This window comes from Macaca fascicularis, chromosome 9 (genome assembly GCF_037993035.2).
Source record: "Macaca fascicularis isolate 582-1 chromosome 9, T2T-MFA8v1.1".
Lineage (NCBI taxonomy): Eukaryota > Metazoa > Chordata > Mammalia > Primates > Cercopithecidae > Macaca > Macaca fascicularis.
Genome location: NC_088383.1, coordinates 79972751 through 79993357, shown reverse-complemented (window position 1 = coordinate 79993357; position 20607 = coordinate 79972751). Strand labels below are relative to the sequence as shown.

Sequence of the window (20607 nt, the reverse complement as noted above, 5' to 3'; positions counted from 1 at the left end):
AAGTGTTCATTAACAGATGAATAAATAAAAAACATGTGGTATATGTGTGTATATATACACGCACACATACAATGGAATATTATTCAGCCACAAAAAATGAAATCCTGTCTTTTGCAGCCATACAGATTGAACTGGAGGTCATTATGTTAAATGAAATAAGCTGGGCATGGAAAGACAAATATTGCATGTTCTTACTCACTAAAACTGTGGATCTCATGGAGGTAGAATGGTGGTTACCAGAAGCCAGAAAGAGAAGAGGGGGCAGTAAAGAGAAGTTGGTTAATGGGTACAAAAATACAGTTAGATAGAAAAAGTAAGTTCCGCTATTAGATAGTACAATAGGAAAATTATAATTGACGATAACTTATTATATGCTTCAAATAGCTAGAAGTGAAGAATTGTAGAGTCTCCAACACAAAAAAAGATAAATATTTGAGGTGATGGATATTCCAATTACCCTGATTTGATTATTACACATTGTTTATGTATCCAAACATCATATGTATCCCCAAAATATATATAACTATGATATACCAATTAATAAACATGCAAATGAAGAAAAAATAGCTGATAGTAAAAAGTATGGTAGGACTTTATGGTAAAAGTGTGCAAGAAGAGCTTCCCAGTGATTCTCTTTTCCACAATTAGGTTTACTTTTCAATTTAAGGGGGAAAAAATCTAGGAATGTAGCTTCTGGCCCCTGCCCTCTCCTCATTTCTCACAATGCTGCTGAAACTATTATTTTGTTAAGATGACTGCTTACTTCCTAATTTCTAAATTGTCAGTACTCATCCCTCTGGACCTCAGTGGAGTATCTGGCTTAGATGATCACCGTGCTGAAATGCTCCCATTTGCTAGGCTTCCAGCAAGCCACACTTCCCTGACTTTCCTCTTACTTTGCTCATTGTTCTTTTTGGGGTTCCTCTGCCTTTTCTTTCCCAGATGTGTTTTCTTAAGGTTATGCCTTTGATTCTTTTATTTTTATTTTGCTCTTAGCAATCTCATCCCACATTTATGGTTCTAATTATCACATCTATATGAATGGCTACCATAATCTAGTGATGACATCTCAAGTTCTTGTAGTTTTATTTTCTGTTATCTCAACATGGATCTTCTGGTAGTAACTTAAATATATTCATTTCTGTCCTAAAGTGTCCCTTTCTTCATTTTGTTTCCAATTTCTTCTAATATAACCACTGTCTTCCCAGGTACTAGACTATAAACCTCAAATTCATTCCCTTTTGCCTCCATTATCACAATCATCTAATTTGTTTTCAATTTCTGATCAATTTATATTATCCATTTGCAATTTGTCCCATCTTAAAAATTTTTATTCTTACATCTCTTATTCAGGCCCTGACTTCTGCATGTAATATTTAATTATCTTTTAGCAGGTCATGCCTCTCCCTTTTGCAATTCAGTTGACACAGAATTTTCAAATCAATCTTCCAAAAGCACAGCTGTGATGATGTCACTGTCCTACTCAAAACCTGTAGTGACTAAACCAAATCTATGAAACCGATCTTAAACCACTTCACTTGGCACTAAGGGCTACAACTTATCTTTCCACAGACCTTGCTCTCCCACTGGTTCTTAAATGGGGCAACACCACTTTACTAGGAGGCTTATGGAAATGTGTGAAGGCACTTTTGGTTACTAGAAAGACTGGACTGGGGGAGGTGCCGATTCTGAGCTTTCGGGCCTCCCCAGAAAAGGCTGAGCCCCACCACTGTGACTGTATCACACAACAAAGAATTGTTCCACCCAAAATCCAAGCAAGCCTCCTGTAAAGAAACAACATGGCTTAGACAGACTTGATTGCTTACTTTTTTCAATTTCTATTATATGTTTTTCCGTCTCTTCTGCCTAGAATGCCCTTTTCATATTTTCCCAAATGTGGAAATCTTGCTTCTCCTTTAAGGCTCATGGAAAATGACACTTTTCTGTGGGCTCTCCCTGTATCCCCTGACATGAATCCAATTCTCAGGCCATTTCCACCAATTCCTCTCAAACACCACTTCCTTTCTATCTGGATAATAAATTTCCCTTTTGATTATAAACTTAATGTCAGCAAGGCTCTATCTGTATTTTCCTCCATGACTAGAAGAACATTGTACAGGCCAGCACAGATCCTTTATGTTAATGTGCTTAATATCGCCGCACACACCATGATTATAAACGAGGCTGTAAACACTTTGGTTTGTAATTCATTCTGAGATTCTTGCCTTGGCCTGCATCTGAAACCACGCTTATTCTAGGCTACCTACTTTAAAGTCATTATCTAATTTTTTACCCCATTTCCCCACTTGAGTTTGATGGCCATGACTTCTCCTCCACAAATTCTGTTTCTTCTGCCAGGACACACCACCTCCGATTTTCCTTCTAATAAAACTTAGACCTTAAAATTCTTATTTCTCAGAACTGCTCTGTTGAGTACCCCCTAAATCCCCACTCCCTGCCCCTGGCTCACCCTAGTTTCATGGATGCTCCCAGTAGGTGGTCCGTAAGTATTTGTTGAATGAAGAGATCCTTGGAGTGAGTGGAAGAAAGCGGCTGTGTAATTGGAACAAGATACAGAGCAATGATAGGATAAAGGCACAGACATTTCCAGTCTTAGTAGCTGTGCTCACAGCTGCACCCAAGCACTGTCTCCCCACATAGATACCACACCATCACTGCAAAGAAACTGATACTAAACTTACATCTGAAATCACCCTAGTCAGTCTTGAGGATATACCACTCAATTATTATAAACATTTAATAAACAAAATCACCTCATTTAAGTCTTTTTTACATTATGACACTACTGTTGGTTTCCAGAATTTTAAGAGCATTTGTGCCATTCCCTGAAGTGAAAAGAAATAAATTAGGCATAAATTATAAAAGGCCTGATATGGATGGCTCTTACATGATTCTTAAAGAATATGGTCATTTTACATTGAATATTTGGGTCATATATTGTTTAGCTGCAAACAAAACATCCATCATCATCATCAACAGTAGATGAAAGGAAATATATTTGCTTCCCCAAAGCTTGATACTTAGAAAATTAAGTGCTTTCAGTTCAGAGATATGAGAGCTTCTCTATCAGAAAAACAAATAAAAATCCCATACAAATAAGTACATGGTTTTCCATTTGAAAGAAACAGTCTAATGTCCTTACTGAAGTGTGTACTAAATACATCATAACTTAATCAGAACAAGTCGCTGTTTTTGCAAAATAGTCCTGTCTATGCAGAGAGAGATAATGCCAGTCACTTCACATGACTTGTACTTCAACAGACAAAGTGTCGTACTGGGACTTTTTATCACTTTGATTAGAAATTGAGAGTTTCTACACTCCCAGAAAGCGAAGAAGGAAGGGGAATAGTAATGCCTTCCAGCATTTACCTGCCAATGAATATAATCCTAAAAAGGTCATTGAGGTATACTCATTCACTCAGCAAAAATGTACTGAGTACATACTATGTGTCAAGCATTATTCTTAGGATATATCAGCAGAACAAAAATTCCTATCCTCATGGAGTTTATAGCTTTCCATGTTAAAATATGAATACAAGTGACCTCCAGTGCATGCCCTAACCCAAATACTTTGTTCTTTTTATATTTCACATGCTTCTCTAGGGCAATCTTGTCTTTCTTCCCTACTTATCAACACACCCAATATATATCTCTTTTAGAAATTATAGATTTTCAGTAACAACTTATAAAAATATTATCTCTTTGTAGCCAACCACATCACTGAAAATAAATTAGGTACCTCTGGAAGCTGTTTTAGCCCTGTCAGGTCATTGGATACTACTTGGTGAGAGCAACAGAGATATAACAAAGCAGTACTAGATACTGACTCAAACTAGACAGTGATTGGAAAACTTGATTTATTTTAGAACTACATTTCTCTCTTTTGATTCTGGAAAATCTAAGTACTTAGGAGGGTCTGCCTAATTGAATGTGTGTTCACCACAGGGAAAATACCCTAGGTTTTCATCATGATTTTTGTTAATTAGTGAATCTTATTTATGGAAAGAACACTTAAGATGATCTAATTCTTCTGCCTCTCAATAATGAAATTCTCTCTCCAATACTTTTGTCAAGGTACACCCTATTTTGCCTCAGTAATGAGGTGACAGCTCACTATGGCTTAAAACAACTTACTCTTTTTCTGCCTATCCTTTAAACTATGGGCCCAGGACTCAGCATGAAATTCTTGATGAAGACATTCGTGTGCCAAGTATACTGAAAATTTCCTTCTATTTCACAAGCTAAGTATCATAATCATTTTATTTTTCATGTCATACGAAAAATGTGCTGGTGTCATAACAAGGTTTGAGGGAGGCACATATCACACATGAGCATGCAAATCCAATGATCACACTTACACTACACAAAGATCAATTATTTCAAAGGTATAAGTCAGTCCCCATATCATGCTACTGACTTATACCATTATATCACCTAAATTAGTACTTTTAACTTTCTGGACTTTTCAGGCCACAAATATTTTTCAAAGAAGAAGGAGACACAGGAAAGAGAAGGAACTGACATAGGGTAAGTATATTTTTATTTTTTTATTAGTAAAGTAAAAAAATATTTTTATTGATAAATTATTTTTTGCAAAAAATAAAAATGTAAAAAAGACTATTATCTACTTTGTTATTTCAGAAATCAAATATTTCTGATAAAGTAGTAAATATAAAACCTCAGAATGAAAAGTTGATTAAATTTCACTATATGAAAAAAAGCTAACTACACTGAGCTACTTTTGCTATAGACCATGAAAATGCTTTCATAGACCCAGGTTTGAAATTTGCTGAACCAGATAGCAAATGTCCCTCTCAAGTTCTGGTACCCCATGTGCATTTGATGTGCAATAGTTTCACTATACGCTCGTGCAATAGATTGTATTTAAGCTTTAGCTCTGACTTTGTATTTGCCCTTATTTAATTTCAGCTTATGAGTTTTCAAACATTAGACCATTCTGTCTACCTTTTTTCAGTTTTGTGCCTTATGCAAATATAAAATGTTTATTTTTTTCAATATTCTTTCAAGTCACTTGTTAAAATGGAGCGAGGATTAAGCCCTGTAGATGGCTTTATCCTTCCACCAGGTTGAATATAACTGTTCACACACCTGTAGTACTCCAGCAAGGCTGTTATCCAGATCACAGTTCTCTCTTTCATAAAATAGACAGATCCATTAGAGGATCTCAGGATTGGGTTTCAAAAGGCTTCTAGACCCGCTTTTCACCCAAGGTCTGTTTGTGCCCCCCATTAAAATACCTTGGTCAACTAGTTACTCTCCTTGTGTTAAATGTCTGTAGTGTTGAGAAACGCCAAATCCTGTGTTCTCAATGAAGTTCAATTCCTGTCAGGATAGCTCTGCTAAAAACACTCATCTCTATCTTGAGATAAAATTTGCATTCTTCTAACATCTGCTCACAGGTTGTATTCTGTCCCTCGAGGCCCTTCAGAACAAGTTGTTCACATCATAGTCCTTTAAAGACATAATGAGAGTGATTGTGTTTCTCTAGGTCTTTTCCTGGCTAAAAATTCCCTATTGCTTTTCTGAGGTGTACATATGACATAGTTTCAACTCATGTCACTATTTCAAATATCTCGGCTAAGTATGCTCCAAGTAATAAATCTTTTTTGAAGAGTGATACCTATAACCGGGCAAAGCTTCACAGTTGAGGTCCTTTGTGCACAGTAAGAACCAGAACAACTCAATTCACTGAAACTTAGGTGAATTCAGTTGTACTTAACAAATAGAAATTCAGGGCCACCCTATGAGCTCCTTGTGACCCAGAACTTACCTGACTCACTCTAAAATCAATCTAGCCTATGAATTCAGATCTCATACTTGGACAATATCTATACATAAAATAGCCACTGTAAAGGTTTTTGCTTTTCTTTCTTTCTGTCAGTTACAGCTCAAAGTAATTATACTGTCTTTTTTTCATCTTATTAAAAATAAGACACATCATATTAAGAAAAATATCAAGAAGTTGTTGCCAAAATCCTCCCTGCCCTTTATGAACATAGAATGATTTATCATTCTAGTAACCTTCTCTCTCATGTATATACTGAACAAATATTTATTGAACATCCAATATATATTTTATTTCTCCTAGGTACAGGGGATATTAATAGTGAATAAGGAAGATCAAATCATTGACTTCATGAACTTTCTTCGTGAGTATGTAATATATATAATAAAGGTAACAAATTAATATAAAATATAACTTCAGGTTGTGATATAGACTCTAAAATAAGCAAGTATGGTAACATAATAAGTCATAGCTGGAGGAGTGATTTAGGGAGAAGGGAGATTGATCTCTGAGAAGATGATATTTAAGCTAAGTCCTCGTAAATTGAACATAAAAGAAATTGTCCATATGGCCATATGGGAAAAGAACACTGGGGAATTACAAAGTGCAAACTCCCTACTAGGTGGAAAGGGGGTTACTGTGTTCTAGAATCACAAAAGGAACTATGTAGAGATCTAGTGGGTGAAAAAATAATAATATGGAGTGGGGTTGGAAGTTAGGCAGTAGGAAAAGCATATAGGTCTGATTAAGCTATAAAAATAGTCTGCATTTTAAAAAGCTAAGGAAAGTGATTTTTCTGATAAACACCTTTAAAACTTTATCTTTTACAGAGATATGAATGTAGGCATGGAAACCAAACAGAATGACATTTCTGTAGTCTAAGATAGAAATGATGTTGGCATAGGCTAAGATGTTGACAAACAAGATGGAGAGAAGTATATAGATTCAAGATAGATTTTTTTTTTTTTTTTTTTTTTTTTTTGCGAAATGATAGGACTTGTTAATAGATTAGGTAGGAAAAACAGCCATTAGATATCATTCCAACATCAACTTCACCAAAGCAGGCATTTTTTATCATTTGTTTTCTTTACTATTTTCTCTCCAGATGCATTAACAGTGCCCACCACACAGTAAATGTTCAATAAATAATGAATGAATGAGTAAAGAAAACCTCCCAGGTTTTTAATCAGAGCTATGAGGTGAATGGCTGTGTCATTAACTAAAACTAGGAACTGAAAGAGAAGTGGAATAAGATGAAGATGGAGAAATTAAAAGTTTCATTTAGGCTATTTTAAGTTTTAGATGTTTTCTAGATATCAAAGTAAAGATAACAAAGGAAAAATTAGGCATATGTGAGTCTGGTTTTTCAGGGGAGATATTTGGTCTGGAGAGAAAAAATTGGAAATCAAAAGCAGTAGAAGATATTCAGAACCACGATGTTTACTAAAATAAATAATTAAAAAACAATATCTCTGAAGGACAACTTTTTAAAAAGATCTGATTATGGAGATACAGTAGTCCTCCATTCTCTGCAGAGCATATGTTCCAAGACCATTCAACAGATGATTAAAACCTCAGATGGTACCAAACCCAGTTATCATCAATGAGAACACATTTTCCGTTCATGTCTTCTGCCCAAAAACTTAATGCCTTTTCCATCTTATCATTCACTGTGGCCATAACTTTTGCAATTTGAGGTGCGACAGCAAAATGAGCATTAATTTCTTTTTACTTCTTCACAATTTCAGAGAGGATCCGTTCTTACCATGGATTTTAGCAACCACAGCATATGATTTTTTTTTTTTCATATCTGAATTGCCAGAGTCACTACTCTTGTATTTTGGCACCATTATTAAGTAAAATACAGGTTACTTGAACATGAGTACTACGACAGTTGACTGGATAACCACGATGGCCGGTAAATGAGTAACAGGAAGGTGGTATTCACAGCATGAATATGCTAGATAAAGGGATGATTCATGTCCTGGGTGGGACAGAGAGAGATGAAGAAAGGTTTGATCTCAATATGGGGAATTACATGCAATTTAAAACTTCTTATTTTGGGAATTTTTCATTTAATAGTTTTGGTCTACAGTTGACTGAGGGTAACAGAAACCATCAAAAGCAAAACAGCAGGCAAGGAGGATTACTGTAGATGTAACATGTTTATTAATGGAAAGATTCAATATCTGAAAGGGGTCATTCTCTAAAATAAGCTATAATTCAAAAAATTTTAACGTTTTAAATCTAACTTCTAATGTTTTTTCATGATACTTGATAAGTTAATCCCAAAAGTTATATAAAAATTAAGAATGACAGCTATAATTTAAAGAAAAAAAAAAACAGGATGAGCCAGCTTGCCTAGAAGATATCAGGATTTAATGTAAAACCATGCTTAAAACATTATGCTACTGTTACAGGGATAGAGAAATAGACCAATGGAACAGAATAGAAAGTCCAGAAACTTGTGTACCTTGAAATGTTTCACTTTGTCTATCAACCTATCTTTACATGTGGAACAAACTAAAAATAATTATACATTGTTATATATGTATTATATATATATTTAATGCATTGTATAAACTTGTATATGTGTATGTGTATTTATGTTTATAAGTATATATGAACATGTATACAAATATATATTAGATAATGGAAATATTTGTAAGTCTTCATGGGATATGTGTGAAACAATGGTAGAATTTCACAGTAATTGAGAAAAGATCAACTATTTAATATATGATGGTGGCCCAAATGTCAACACTACAAAATGAAACGATCTCTACCTCATGTTAGACATAAAAATATATTTCAGAAGGAATAAATATCTGTATGTTGAATAATAATACTTTACTCTTTTAACAACATAATGTGGGAAATACGTGACATATTTGTTGGTAGAATGTCTTAACAAGGCACAAAACCACAAACCAGGGCACACAGTAGGTGCTCCATAACTACATATTAAAATAACTAAAAGATAAATCATATGTTTATGTTAAAGTTCTTAAAGTCTGCGACTGAAAAATTATTTTTAAAGTTTTCAAAAGACATGGGCAACAGAGATATTTTTAACAAACCTAAGCAAATTAATTACAAAAAAGACAACCTAACTAAAATTGGAAAATTCGTAAAGGATGTAAGCAAGTCACCGAATTAGAAAGTCAAATAGTCAATAAATATTTGCGAAAAGAATGTTCTTACTAGGAATCAGAAAATTACACATTAAAACCAATGAGAGATACTTAATACTTTCAGATTGAAAAGGCATTTTAAAAAGTGATAACCCTGAGCGTTATCCACAATGTGCAGAGATGAGAACACTTACAGAGTGTTGATGGGAGTATATTTCATTCAACTACCTTAGAGACCTCGTTGGAGTATTCTGTTCCCTCTGGAGTTTCATAGAAAATTGACATCAGTTGGGAGATCTCAGCTGCAGGTCCTCTAGCCTCCACTTTTCCAGCTTGTTCTTACTTGTTAATCAACATTAAGTCCAAAGACGCAGTTTCTTTCACAGTTTCCTCAATATTCTTAGAGATGAAATTGTCAGCAAGGCAAATCAAGAATTTAACACATGCTCTACGTTTTGTAGAATGAGAATCTCAGGAGACATCCAGAGAATTAAAGTCCCTAATCTTTGTTATATTTCTCATCCTTATAACATCTGTGGTCTTCATTAGGAAGTATCCATATTATTTCCTGCTTCTTCTCAGACAAGAGTGTTTAAATTGCCCTATGTGTATGTTGATTCATGGCTTCAAAACTATTTGTCATGTAGAAATAATTCCCTAAAAGTGTGTCACTCTTCAGATTTTAAGAAACATCTGAATTACTGACAAGAAAATATTTCTTAACTTTTTTCAAACACATATCTTTTTTGATAAAAGAAAAAAAGAGTCAATCCTTTCAACCCATTTGAAATTTCAAAATAAATAATCACTAAAAACAAATCAAATCATTTGGACCAAGCACCATTGCCTCAGGAGATTCCAATATGGTCACTTAAGGAATGTCAGTGTTTTTCTCTATTTTCTTTTTAAGAATCACCTTACGACAATTCAGTCCTCCATGCTTCAAATAAACATTTTGGCCGAGCACGGTGGCTCACGCCTGTAATCCCAGCACTTTGGGAGGCCAAAGTGGGCAGATCACTTGAGGTCAGGAGTTTGAGACCAGCCTGGCCAACTTGGTGAAACCCCATCTCTACTAAAAATACAGAAATTAGTCAGGCATGGTGGCGCATGCCTGTAATCCCAGCTACTCAGGAAGAAGAGGTTGCAGTGAGCCGACATTGCGCCACTGCATTCCAGCCTGGGCTACATAGTGAGACTTGGTCTCAGAAAAAAAGAAAAAAAAATAGTGTATTTTCATATGCATAAAAGCATTAGGAATTAATTATATATAATTTTACAGACAAAAAGACAGTAACTTAGTTATCATACCTGTGGACACAAGGTTTCCAAATGATTGGCTGCAATTTTGACAATTTTAATTCCATCTTCATTTGTTGACATGGAACAAGCAAGATTTGCCACCTTAAATACAATCCAAAATAATGAAAATTATTTTAGATTATCAAGGAAATGCAGCAACACTTATACTGAACAAGAGCATGTACACATTCATTGAGAATCTCAATGACAAAGAACATTCTCAAAAACATCACTGATATCCATTTTATGAAAGAATTCAGATAATCTATCAAAGCAAATAACAATAGAAGGACCTAGAGAATTGTTTAAAATGAGGAGAGACTAGTGAGTGAATCTGTAAACCCTGTACAGTCTCTTGGTATCCATATCTAACCCATAATAAGAAGCTATTATGAGACTGGAAAAAAAATGTTTATGGATTGAATGCTAATAGGTTTTTGGAATCTCATATGATTGTGATTTATTTTAAATTAGTAATTGGTTTATTATTTCCCAGAGGTCTATTACTCATATTTAAGTTGCATTAAGTATGACTGTATATTTATATGTTTTGTTTGTATCAAATACACTACAAAGCTGAACAAATACAAGATAATTAACTTCTTCCTGCTCTTGATTTTCCACTACAACTTCATGGGTACTGTTTGACATTCCAGCAGTGCATTTGATTCAAGCATTAGTGACACCCAAATTTCTCTTATATTATTGCTTTTGAAATTTACATTTTCTTCCAACAAAATGAGTGCTCTTTTAATTACCATTATGTCCATGACCTAAATCCAAGGTTTATAAATACTTTCTTCCGACCATGAAAGAGCCACGATAAAGAGTGGGAGATTATTTTCCCTTCCTCTGAACCTCACTCTTGTTCAACATTATTCTTACTAACAGAGTAAGGCTTATGGACAGAGGCAATGTTTTCTCTGATCTATAAAATATATCATTATCTTTATCATTGCAAGGAGATACTTGATCTAATAATTTTTCTATCTTTTAAAATATCTCTGTCAATTGTTTTATACTTTAACACATTGCAGTTTTTCCTGCTAAGATCTAAAATACATCCAGTTGTGGAGAAACCACGCATTAGCCACATGCAGTAGAAATAAACAACATATGACTTTGGATCACTATTTTAAGAGTACCACAAAATGTTATTGAAATGGATTTACAGTATTTGCTTTTTTATAACATTTATTTTAATATGCCACCAGTGAAATAACTCCTTGGTTTTCATTCACATATAATGAAATAACAGCCATACATTATTTAACTGTGGAAGGGCATTGTTCACTTCATTAATGTACATGGGGATGGCTTACTTGAAAAGGTCTTTTGTTGGCTTGAAGGTCACCATGCCTCAACTTTCATATCTGACACATAATTAGCACATTTGTGAGTTATTTGAAAAGGGCAACAGTTTTTGTGCCCCTTTCTACTCCCCAAACCCCAATCACTAAAAGTGAAACTTGACAGTTTAATTGCTTTAAATATGTATTATATTAATTTACACTGCATTTGCAAAAAATACTGACCTGTAAATTTGAGCACTGTTTGTTTAAAGTAAAAAAAATAAAAATAAAAATCATTGGCTCAATGTGGTCAAATTACAAGAATGATGGTTAACCCAAAGCTTAGAAATTACAGAAAACTGTCCTTTGTAGATACTCTTTTACTTTACTTACTCATATTTAATGTATCCTCATTTTCTTCTTTTTCCTTTTGAAAATATGCATTCTTCTTCCAGACATTGGCTAGCCACTAGGCTTATTAAAAGCCAATTAAGTGACTGACATAGTATGGAAATTATGTTAAACACAGTTTGTGTCCATATTAAGAGAATTAATTTTATACAACCCTCTAATGAAAATACAACACAACTGAAAGTTGTGTTTTCTACTTGAAGTTTTCTTCTCAGTCTCATCATACTAACACTCTTTTTGTCTTCATTTATTCTATGCCTGCACATACCTGAACTTCTCCTTACAAGAACTGTTTTGTCAAATAAAGTTTCTACGTAATAGAGTATATTTCAAAGTAAGTGCAGTTTTAGTGCTATTTTGTACAAACAAGGTCAAATTTTAAGATACTTAGTATCTGTGACAAAACAGACAAGTGTTAGAAATAAACGATCTTTACATTTCAAATGTGAATGATTTTGTGACGTATTTTCTAACATGACATCCATGTGTGAATGAAAGCCAAATTTCTTCTAATGATGATTCTTCCTAAATTCTGCATGGCTCTTTAGTCAAGTATGTTCCCAAGAACAGTAGAAATGTAATTCCCTCTGGTCAAAGAATACAACCGGCAAATAAGATGTTTTGTAAAAATAGTTTTAGATATTTATCCATTTCAATAACATTTTGTGGTACTCTTAAAATAGTGATCCAAAGTCATATGTTGTTTATTTCTACTGCATGTGGCTAATGCGTGGTTTCTCCACAACTGGATGTATTTTAGATCTTAGCAGGAAAAACTGCAATGTGTTAAAGTATAAAACAATTGACAGAGATATTTTAAAAGATAGAAAAATTATTAGATCAAGTATCTCCTTGCAATGATAAAGACAATGATATATTTGATATCCTTTGTGTATCTGGGAAAAAATTGGGCAAAGCTTTGTTACTATTCATAAGATCTCTGTAGCATGTTTCTGCTCACTAAGGGAAACAAGGATATCGGGAGTTTTTGGAGACAAACAGATCTGGGTGTGAACCCAATCCCACAGTTAATAAGCTTCTGATCATGAGCAAGATATTAAATTATTTGACCTTGTTTTGTCACCTATAAAATGGTTATGATAATGACTACCTCACTGGGATGCTTTGAGAATTCAATGAGAAAATGTATGGGGAGAGTCTGATACCTGGTGGCCTTCACCATGTATGAACTGCCTTCCATTTAATCTATCTCTCAACTAATGGAAAAGAAAAAGAATAAAAGAAAAAAAAGAAATTTCACTCTCTCAGAGGTTTTGTAGAATGGAAGCCTCAGGAGCCTAAAGAAATTTAACAGTATATCTGACCCAAGAGCTACAAACTCAAATGCTTTCAAGAGCCCTGCAGGGGATACAAACATTGAGTCTCCATTGACTCAGCGGTAGGGTGGGGTGGTGGGTCCCCAAACAAAATGATTGTGTATGCCCCGCTGAAAGGCATTCGTTAAAACAAGCCAAATGAAAGGAAAAACTCAATGTCTTAGCCAAACTAACGTCTGTTGGCTTACTTTAGTTCATAAGTCACCATTTTGTGACCTCTAACCCCACTCTCTAATCCTATATTGTATAAATAAGAAAACAAAATTAAGCAGGGGGATAAAACATACTCAAATCAACCAATGGCAGGGCGACTATTAACTAGCAATATGTGTGTGTCTTTTTTGCTACCCTGAAGAAAGTCTTGAAAAGCATTCTTGCAGTGAAATGATTGACCAGACTTTTTATTGATATTGTACTACGGCCTTCACCAAGTCTACAAAAAGCAGAAGCTAAATTATCCTAAATAAACGGGACGAAAGGTAGTTAGTTAAATTTACACATTTATTGAAAAGAGAAACCTGGGACAAAATGTTCTTTCATTTGTTACAAAAGATTAAATTATATCCTTAAAATAATTACCAATATTGTAGTAATTTAAAAACAAACAAGAAGTCTTCAAACAGGGATATGCGTCTTGATATGACAGGAGAGTGAAGTTTTGTATTAGCATCCCTCTCTTGCAGCTCTTTCCTTCCCACCATTTCTTCTGTCCTCTAAAACGTATGGTATATTCTAGGCCCTTTAAACATAGCTGACCTTACTGCCCTATTTGGGCTCTAAAAAACATTGTAAATGAAAACGCCTGGCCAGACAATTCCTCACCTGAACAATAGTGTTGATATTTGTTCCCTTCTTTCTGGTTCCTAGTTCATTTTTTAATTAATTAATTTATTTAGAGATATAGTCTTGCTCCATCACCCAGGCTGGAGTGCAGTGGCTCGATCTAGGCTCACTGCAACCTCTGCCTCCTGGGCTCAAACAATCCTCTCACCACAGCCCCTCAAGTAGCTGGGACTACAGGTGTGCGCCACCACACCTGGCTAATTTTTGTATTTTTTGTAGCGATGGGGTTCTGCCATGTTGGCTAGGCTGGTTTCCAACTCCTGAGCTCAAGCGATCCATCCGCCTCAGTCTCGCAAAGTCCTAGGATTACAGCCATGGGCCAAGGCACATGTTCCAGTTCTGTACACTAGTTAGTATGTTTCTGTCATGATTTCCATTTGCTGGACTTTGAGTCTTTCCTTTCACTCAGCAGAGAACATAGTATCCTTCACTCTCTAACCCAGGGTTTCTGGTGAGAAATTCCCTGTTGTGGAGCCTGGCGTTGTAGAATCCTGACCCCTAGGCTAGTTCCGTCCCTCACTCTCTATCAAGGTCAGGAGAATGAGCATGCTTGACATAAAAGAATGACTCACTAGTGGTAGAGCCAGGGACAGCAATAAAACAGATATTTTGAGATGGGGAATTTCCCCAATGACCCTTTACAAATATCTACTATACTATAGGTTAAGTCTGCTTTTCATCATTATTTTTTTTTTCTAATCTGGTAAAGATATTCTATGTTAAATATATTGAATGTCAGCACATGGTATGTTTTAACATTCTAGTATTAAGTTTTATCTGAAATCTCAGGAGCACTGGTAGTGTTCTCAGTCATCTTAGACAACTGAAATGGAATCATTGTTAGGAATGAGTACACTATTTGGACAGCTGCTTATCACACATCATGCAGTCTGTCACCGAGAAGTTCCCACACGGGTATTTACCTGTAATGTGGTCTCTCCAGAACACGAAGCAAACCTCGATGTTTGCTGAGATTTTCATTGTCACACATTCATTGTTTATATATTGTTCACATAGTTAATTGTTATATCATGTCACCACGTGTCCTAGCTCTCAATGGGGGAGAAAGGTCACCGTCTCATTTTCATGCATTTTCCCATCTGGCAGTTGGTCATGCAACTCTTGTGTAAACACTTGCAGAGACAGAGAATTTACTGTCTTGCAGGGCAGTCTAGTCCCATTGCAGGACAGCCCAAAGTTACAAAGTTACACAAGTTATGAAGTTCTTCTTTATAAGGAGATGAAATAGTTCTCTCAACTTTCTCCTACTTGTTCTAGAATCCAGAACGGCAAATATCTTTGATAATGGAAATAAAATGGGGTCTACAGAAAATTCAAATCAATAGTCCTCAAATTGTGGGATAAGAGAGATGGTAAGAATAATAGAATCACCAGTAAATAACTATTAAAAAGAAAAGTTCAATTGCCTTCTGTCAAGATATTCTGATTTATTAAGTGTGTATATGCATGGAAGTCAGAGGTGTAAGGGATGTATACTTAGATTTTTTAAAAGTTCTCCCAGGTGATTCTGATATACCACCTCCCCCACCCCCAATACACACACACACAACAACAACAACAACAATACACACATGGCAACACACAGATAGATACTAGGATTTTGGTTAATTTTTATTTGTTTGAATAGACATTCTTTCCTGAAGATAAATGTGCTGAGGTGAAAGTCTAAAAAAGAATGACCTGAATATTTACGGGATAGCATAGGAAGTTAAATAGAAAGCTTCACAAATTAGAGGCAAGAAATAATGACTTTAACTTCTACTTGAGAAACAGAGAAAAAGTTAAAAACTGAAATAAGAAATTCAAGTATAGGATATTTCTGGCCTTCCATCCAAAATCCATTCCTCCTTTTGGTAATAACACCGATTTCCCTCGGAGAACAGCTCTTTCTCTAACCTAGTGGTGTAAAGTCTTGGTACGACTGTCAATCAAGGATCCTGGTCCTCCCCTAGGTTTAGCCTGGGCATATCCATCACTTACTACTGCCACCTACAGCCCTGAATCACTCTTTGTTCTGTGGAATATTAGCCTGCTTTCATTTTTATTTATGTGCATTATCTTGTGTCTTCCAATAAAGTCTTTATTTTCTTTTTTAGTAAGCCAAATGTATTTTATTTTACATACAACCAGAGAACCACGATTCTTAGTAAGTACTGAGCCAGAAACTTATACTCCAGGAATGTACTAATCTCAGATGGATACTTTCAGCAAAGTTGAAAGCTGGTAATGTATAACCATAATTATTTCTGTGAAAGGCACCTTCTCATTAAATGCCTGCCTCTGGGTTTAGTCAGCCTGCGTGTCCTAGTGTCAGGGAAAAATGCAAGGAAGGAGACAGTCATTTCACTTCCTGCAAATATAGATAAGTGTCTTCCTTTGACGATCTAATTCTTCAGTGTCTATTAGAACATGTGATGTATCAGGTACAAGAGAACATCTAATTCTTGAAGAAAATAATTTATCATTTTTGAGTTTATCTTTCAGAAAGCTGTTTATTCTGTTTGAAAACCACCCCTCACATACTCTTTGAAAATCATACCTATACTTCAAGGCCTGGATCAAATATTGTCTCTTCCACAAACTATTTTCAGATGCCCAGGATCCATATCTTCATCTTCCCACACTCTCGTGTTATAGCAAATTCTCATTCTCCCTAAGCTCACTTATGTATCTACCAGATGGTGAGCTGCTTGAGGTTAAAGACGATGATATATTTTTTTAAAAATATTTTTCCCATCCAGTTAAATATCCTGAAAATAGTATTTCGTCTATGTAAATAAATAAAAATAATAATTTATCTCTATCTGGAACTAAATCATCAATATAAATTGCTGTCAATTGTGTCTGAAATTAACACATTTTGTGAATTCTATTTTTTAAAGTCCTGTGTACAACTTAATCTGTTCATTGGAAGCTGTGTCCTTTCTTCCACTCCTTCCTAATAAAAATGATCCTAATTCTGTACCATATTAATATAAAGGTAAAAATTATTGCTTTAGGTTATGGGGAGAAATAGCTGAGAAAAGGAAGTCCTTAGGTTATTAAACTTAACTGCCCTGAGTGGATTTCAGTCTGGCTATGTATATTCATTGGAAACATCAAGATTTGACAAATCTGTAGCAAAGATACAAATAAACAGAGAAAAACTTTGAATATAGGTGTGGAAATAATCTAGCTGAAACAGGTTATTTATTTTTAACTTGTATTGGCAAAGGAGACTTGGACTTCTTTCTGAATTTAGAAATGAATGGCGGTTCATAAAAGCTTGTGAAGAAGCATGAAGAAGGAAAAATGGTGTCTATGCTCCTTGGACATGGTAGCAAGTAGCAAAACTACAGTCACTAGCCAAATCACTGATAGATGGAACACTAGAAGTTCTTCAGGTTGGTGGGAGATAGCAAGAGTTGAACTAGATACTTTGAGTTTGAGTTGCCACTGAGATACATAAGAAGACATAAACTATATATAGTTAGATGGGTAGTTAAAAGGGGGTCTTCAGTAGAGTAGAGATATTAAGAAGTTACTATTTTATTCATGGTAATTAGATATTATGTGAGGAGAAAAAGTTCTTGGAGTATATAAGATATTAATATTTGTTAGGCAGAAACATGAGGTTACTCCTTCAATGAGTCTTAGAAAAAGTGGCCAGAGATAAGAAAGGTGACCCACTATACTGTGATGTCATGGAGACCAGGAGAAGAAAAGGTTTCAAGAAGATGATATCATGTATCAAATGCTGAGAGGACAAGTAAGATATCCCTGAAAATATCCAATTCAGCCACAGAGACAACCATGCTAATCATTCCTAGAGTGTTCGAGTGAAATGATGATGGTTAAACTAGCCGGGCATGGACAGAGGACTGTGTATGGGGTAAAGTAGCCCCATGAGTCTTATGACTCAAGGCAGAGAGCTACAGGTCGCTTGGATAATACTCATTCTCACATTCTCACATATATCCATTTTAAAACATTTTATCTCTCAGTAATATCCCAAATCATGTATTAGGTTGGTGCAAAAGTGATTGCAGTTTTTGCGATTACTTTTAAATGGCAGAAACCGCAATTACTTTTGCACCAACCTATACTTTTGCTGTCCTCTACCCTAGGTAAGATTTTGATCAGTTTTCTTTATTTTATTCCTGTTCCAATTTTAGCTTTTGTTGTCAACAAATATTCTTTCTCTATGATATGTTCACATTGCAGCCCACAATTTTTTTCAGATGCAAATTTGGTTTCCCCATCATCACCTTCCCATACCCACATCATACCCCCATCCCTGCTAGATCTTGCAGTGCGGCCCAAGAGTCATCATGTGTAGTTCTTGTTCTCTCTGTGCTTCAGCTGTATCAATGTACTTTTGTGCATCAATGCTTGCTTCTGCCAGAAAACATCTGTACATACTGTTCTCTGTTGGCTGGAATGCTCTCTTCCTCCCTTTTCACAGCTACTTTCAAACCACTTATACTTGCTTAACTGCTATCCATCAGATCTCTGCTCAAACGTAATTCCTTAGAAAGTTTTTCACCAACACTGTCCTCCACCTCCACACAGAATACCTGAAACCTCTGCCCACCTAAGTCAGATTTTTCCTTCAGAGCATGACTCTGAATTTGTAATTATATATTCACTTGGGGAGATTATTTGATTAGCATACATTTCCCCAGATTTATAAAAGCAGGGACCACACCTGTATTTGCTCCTCATTCAGCCCACAGTGCCTAGTACCCGACACACAGTAGATAATCAATAAATAGTTCTTCAGGGAGTGAATGAATGCATGAATGTCTGAATCAGTATGCTTGAGAATGTATCATCTTCTTGATGAACATGAGATGAAAAAAGGAAGAAAAATGGGTTTGAAGGGAGGAGACAGCAGCAGAAATTCAGGACAAGAAATAAAGGAGAATGAAATTTTTCCTTTGAAATTTATTTGCAATATTCTACAAAGGCTTAGACAACTGGACTTCAAAGAAAAGTAACATGTTTCTCTTCTAGTCTGGACATCATACTTAACAAGGCTTCAGGGGCAGCTTCTTTCAAGTTTTACCTTCACTTAAGATACCAAATTTGGAACTACTGAATAGGTCCCAATTTAGCTTTTAATTTATTTATTTTTAATCAAGTAAAGTAACTCTTCAAAGGGCCCAAGCTGGATGCCAAATGCTGGCAAGTGTGGCAGATGGAAAGAGACACAGTAACTTCCGTCAACAAATCCGGAAGCTTCATTGTCTATTTCAGAATGTAATATATGCTCTGCTTCTGATAATGGCAGAAAGAGCTGTGATCTCCCCATGTTAGCACCCGAGTGACCTCTGGCTAACAAGTCGGCCCTTCTCTTTCTCCTAGTGAAGCAGTGCTGCTTTGCTTCCCTTGGTAGTAATAAGAAATGACTATGAATTACGGGTTCTGTAGAATATTTAACTAGTATAACTGTGCTGTAAAAGCACATAGCAAAGTGCAGGGAAACAATTTCATCAACTAACAAATATTGATTATTCACCTATTATGTGGGCTGGGAACGGTCAGGGAAATCATAGAAGTCAAAATCAATGAAAGTGAATCTCAATAAGCACAATCTATTTAAAGGGACACGTGAAAGGATCTAAGACTAAAACTCTAAGTCTCCAAATACTATAACAAGATAGAGGTAGGTGAACTTCATAGAGATGACTGTAGTAAGAGTGTTACATGGAGATAAAGTATTACTTAGGAAATTCATATTCTCTTGAACTTTGCAACTCAAGCTGCTTCCCAAATTTTATGAATCCTCAATCACACAATCCGGTCTCTGATATTAGTTTTGCTTTACCTCTCTGTCTTTGGTCATCCATCTATAAGATGAGGAACAGATTGACTTCATTTCTAGACCTCTTTCCATTTCAATAATTTTGTTTTACTGCTTATATAACTGATAACAAAATTAGACAGAAATTAGACAAAGGAGCAGAGCTATCAGGCAACTTTTCTATTAATTTAAACATGAATTTGTAGATGAAATATTAGCCAATTTAATTCAACTGTGTAATAAAAACTAGTAATAAAGCAAGACAATGCCGTTTATTCCCAGAATGAACAAATGACTCATGATTGAGAGATCTAACAATGAAATTCCTTGTTTAACCAGATATCAATAGATTTTTAAAAAGCATTGATGACAGGTTTATGCCTATTCTGATTAAAGTGAAGCAAAACTACACTAAAAAACAAACTCAAAACCTTAGCAATCTATGAATAGGAAGAATAATTCTTAATCTAAAACAAAATCCAGAAATTTCCAGGAGGTGTCATGCTCAAAAGTCAAGATTAAGATAAGCATTCCCACTATTATGGAGGTTAATCAATATTTTACTCAAGGTTCTAGTAAATCTAAATGAATAAAAAAAAGCAATAGCTGCAAATATTAACAAATAATTATATTTATTCCCAGGTCTCAAAATTGT

At 35.1% G+C, this 20607-nt stretch overlaps 1 protein-coding gene and 1 non-coding gene across 4 annotated transcripts in view; both read right to left on the bottom strand.

Moving 5' to 3' along the window:
• The window catches only part of CTNNA3 (catenin alpha 3), a 1764647-nt gene that overhangs the window by 666143 nt on the left and 1077897 nt on the right, over window positions 1-20607 (bottom strand). For all 3 annotated transcript variants that reach the window (XM_065521050.2, XM_005565734.5, XM_065521052.2), the window contains one exon: window positions 10273-10365. In XM_065521050.2, coding sequence (XP_065377122.1) covers window positions 10273-10365 — 93 coding nt within the window. The remainder of the gene's footprint in view (window positions 1-10272; window positions 10366-20607) is intronic.
• LOC123567020 (small nucleolar RNA U13) lies at window positions 4291-4392 on the bottom strand. Its single transcript, XR_006689729.1, has one exon. It is a non-coding gene; the product is annotated as a small nucleolar RNA U13 (small nucleolar RNA).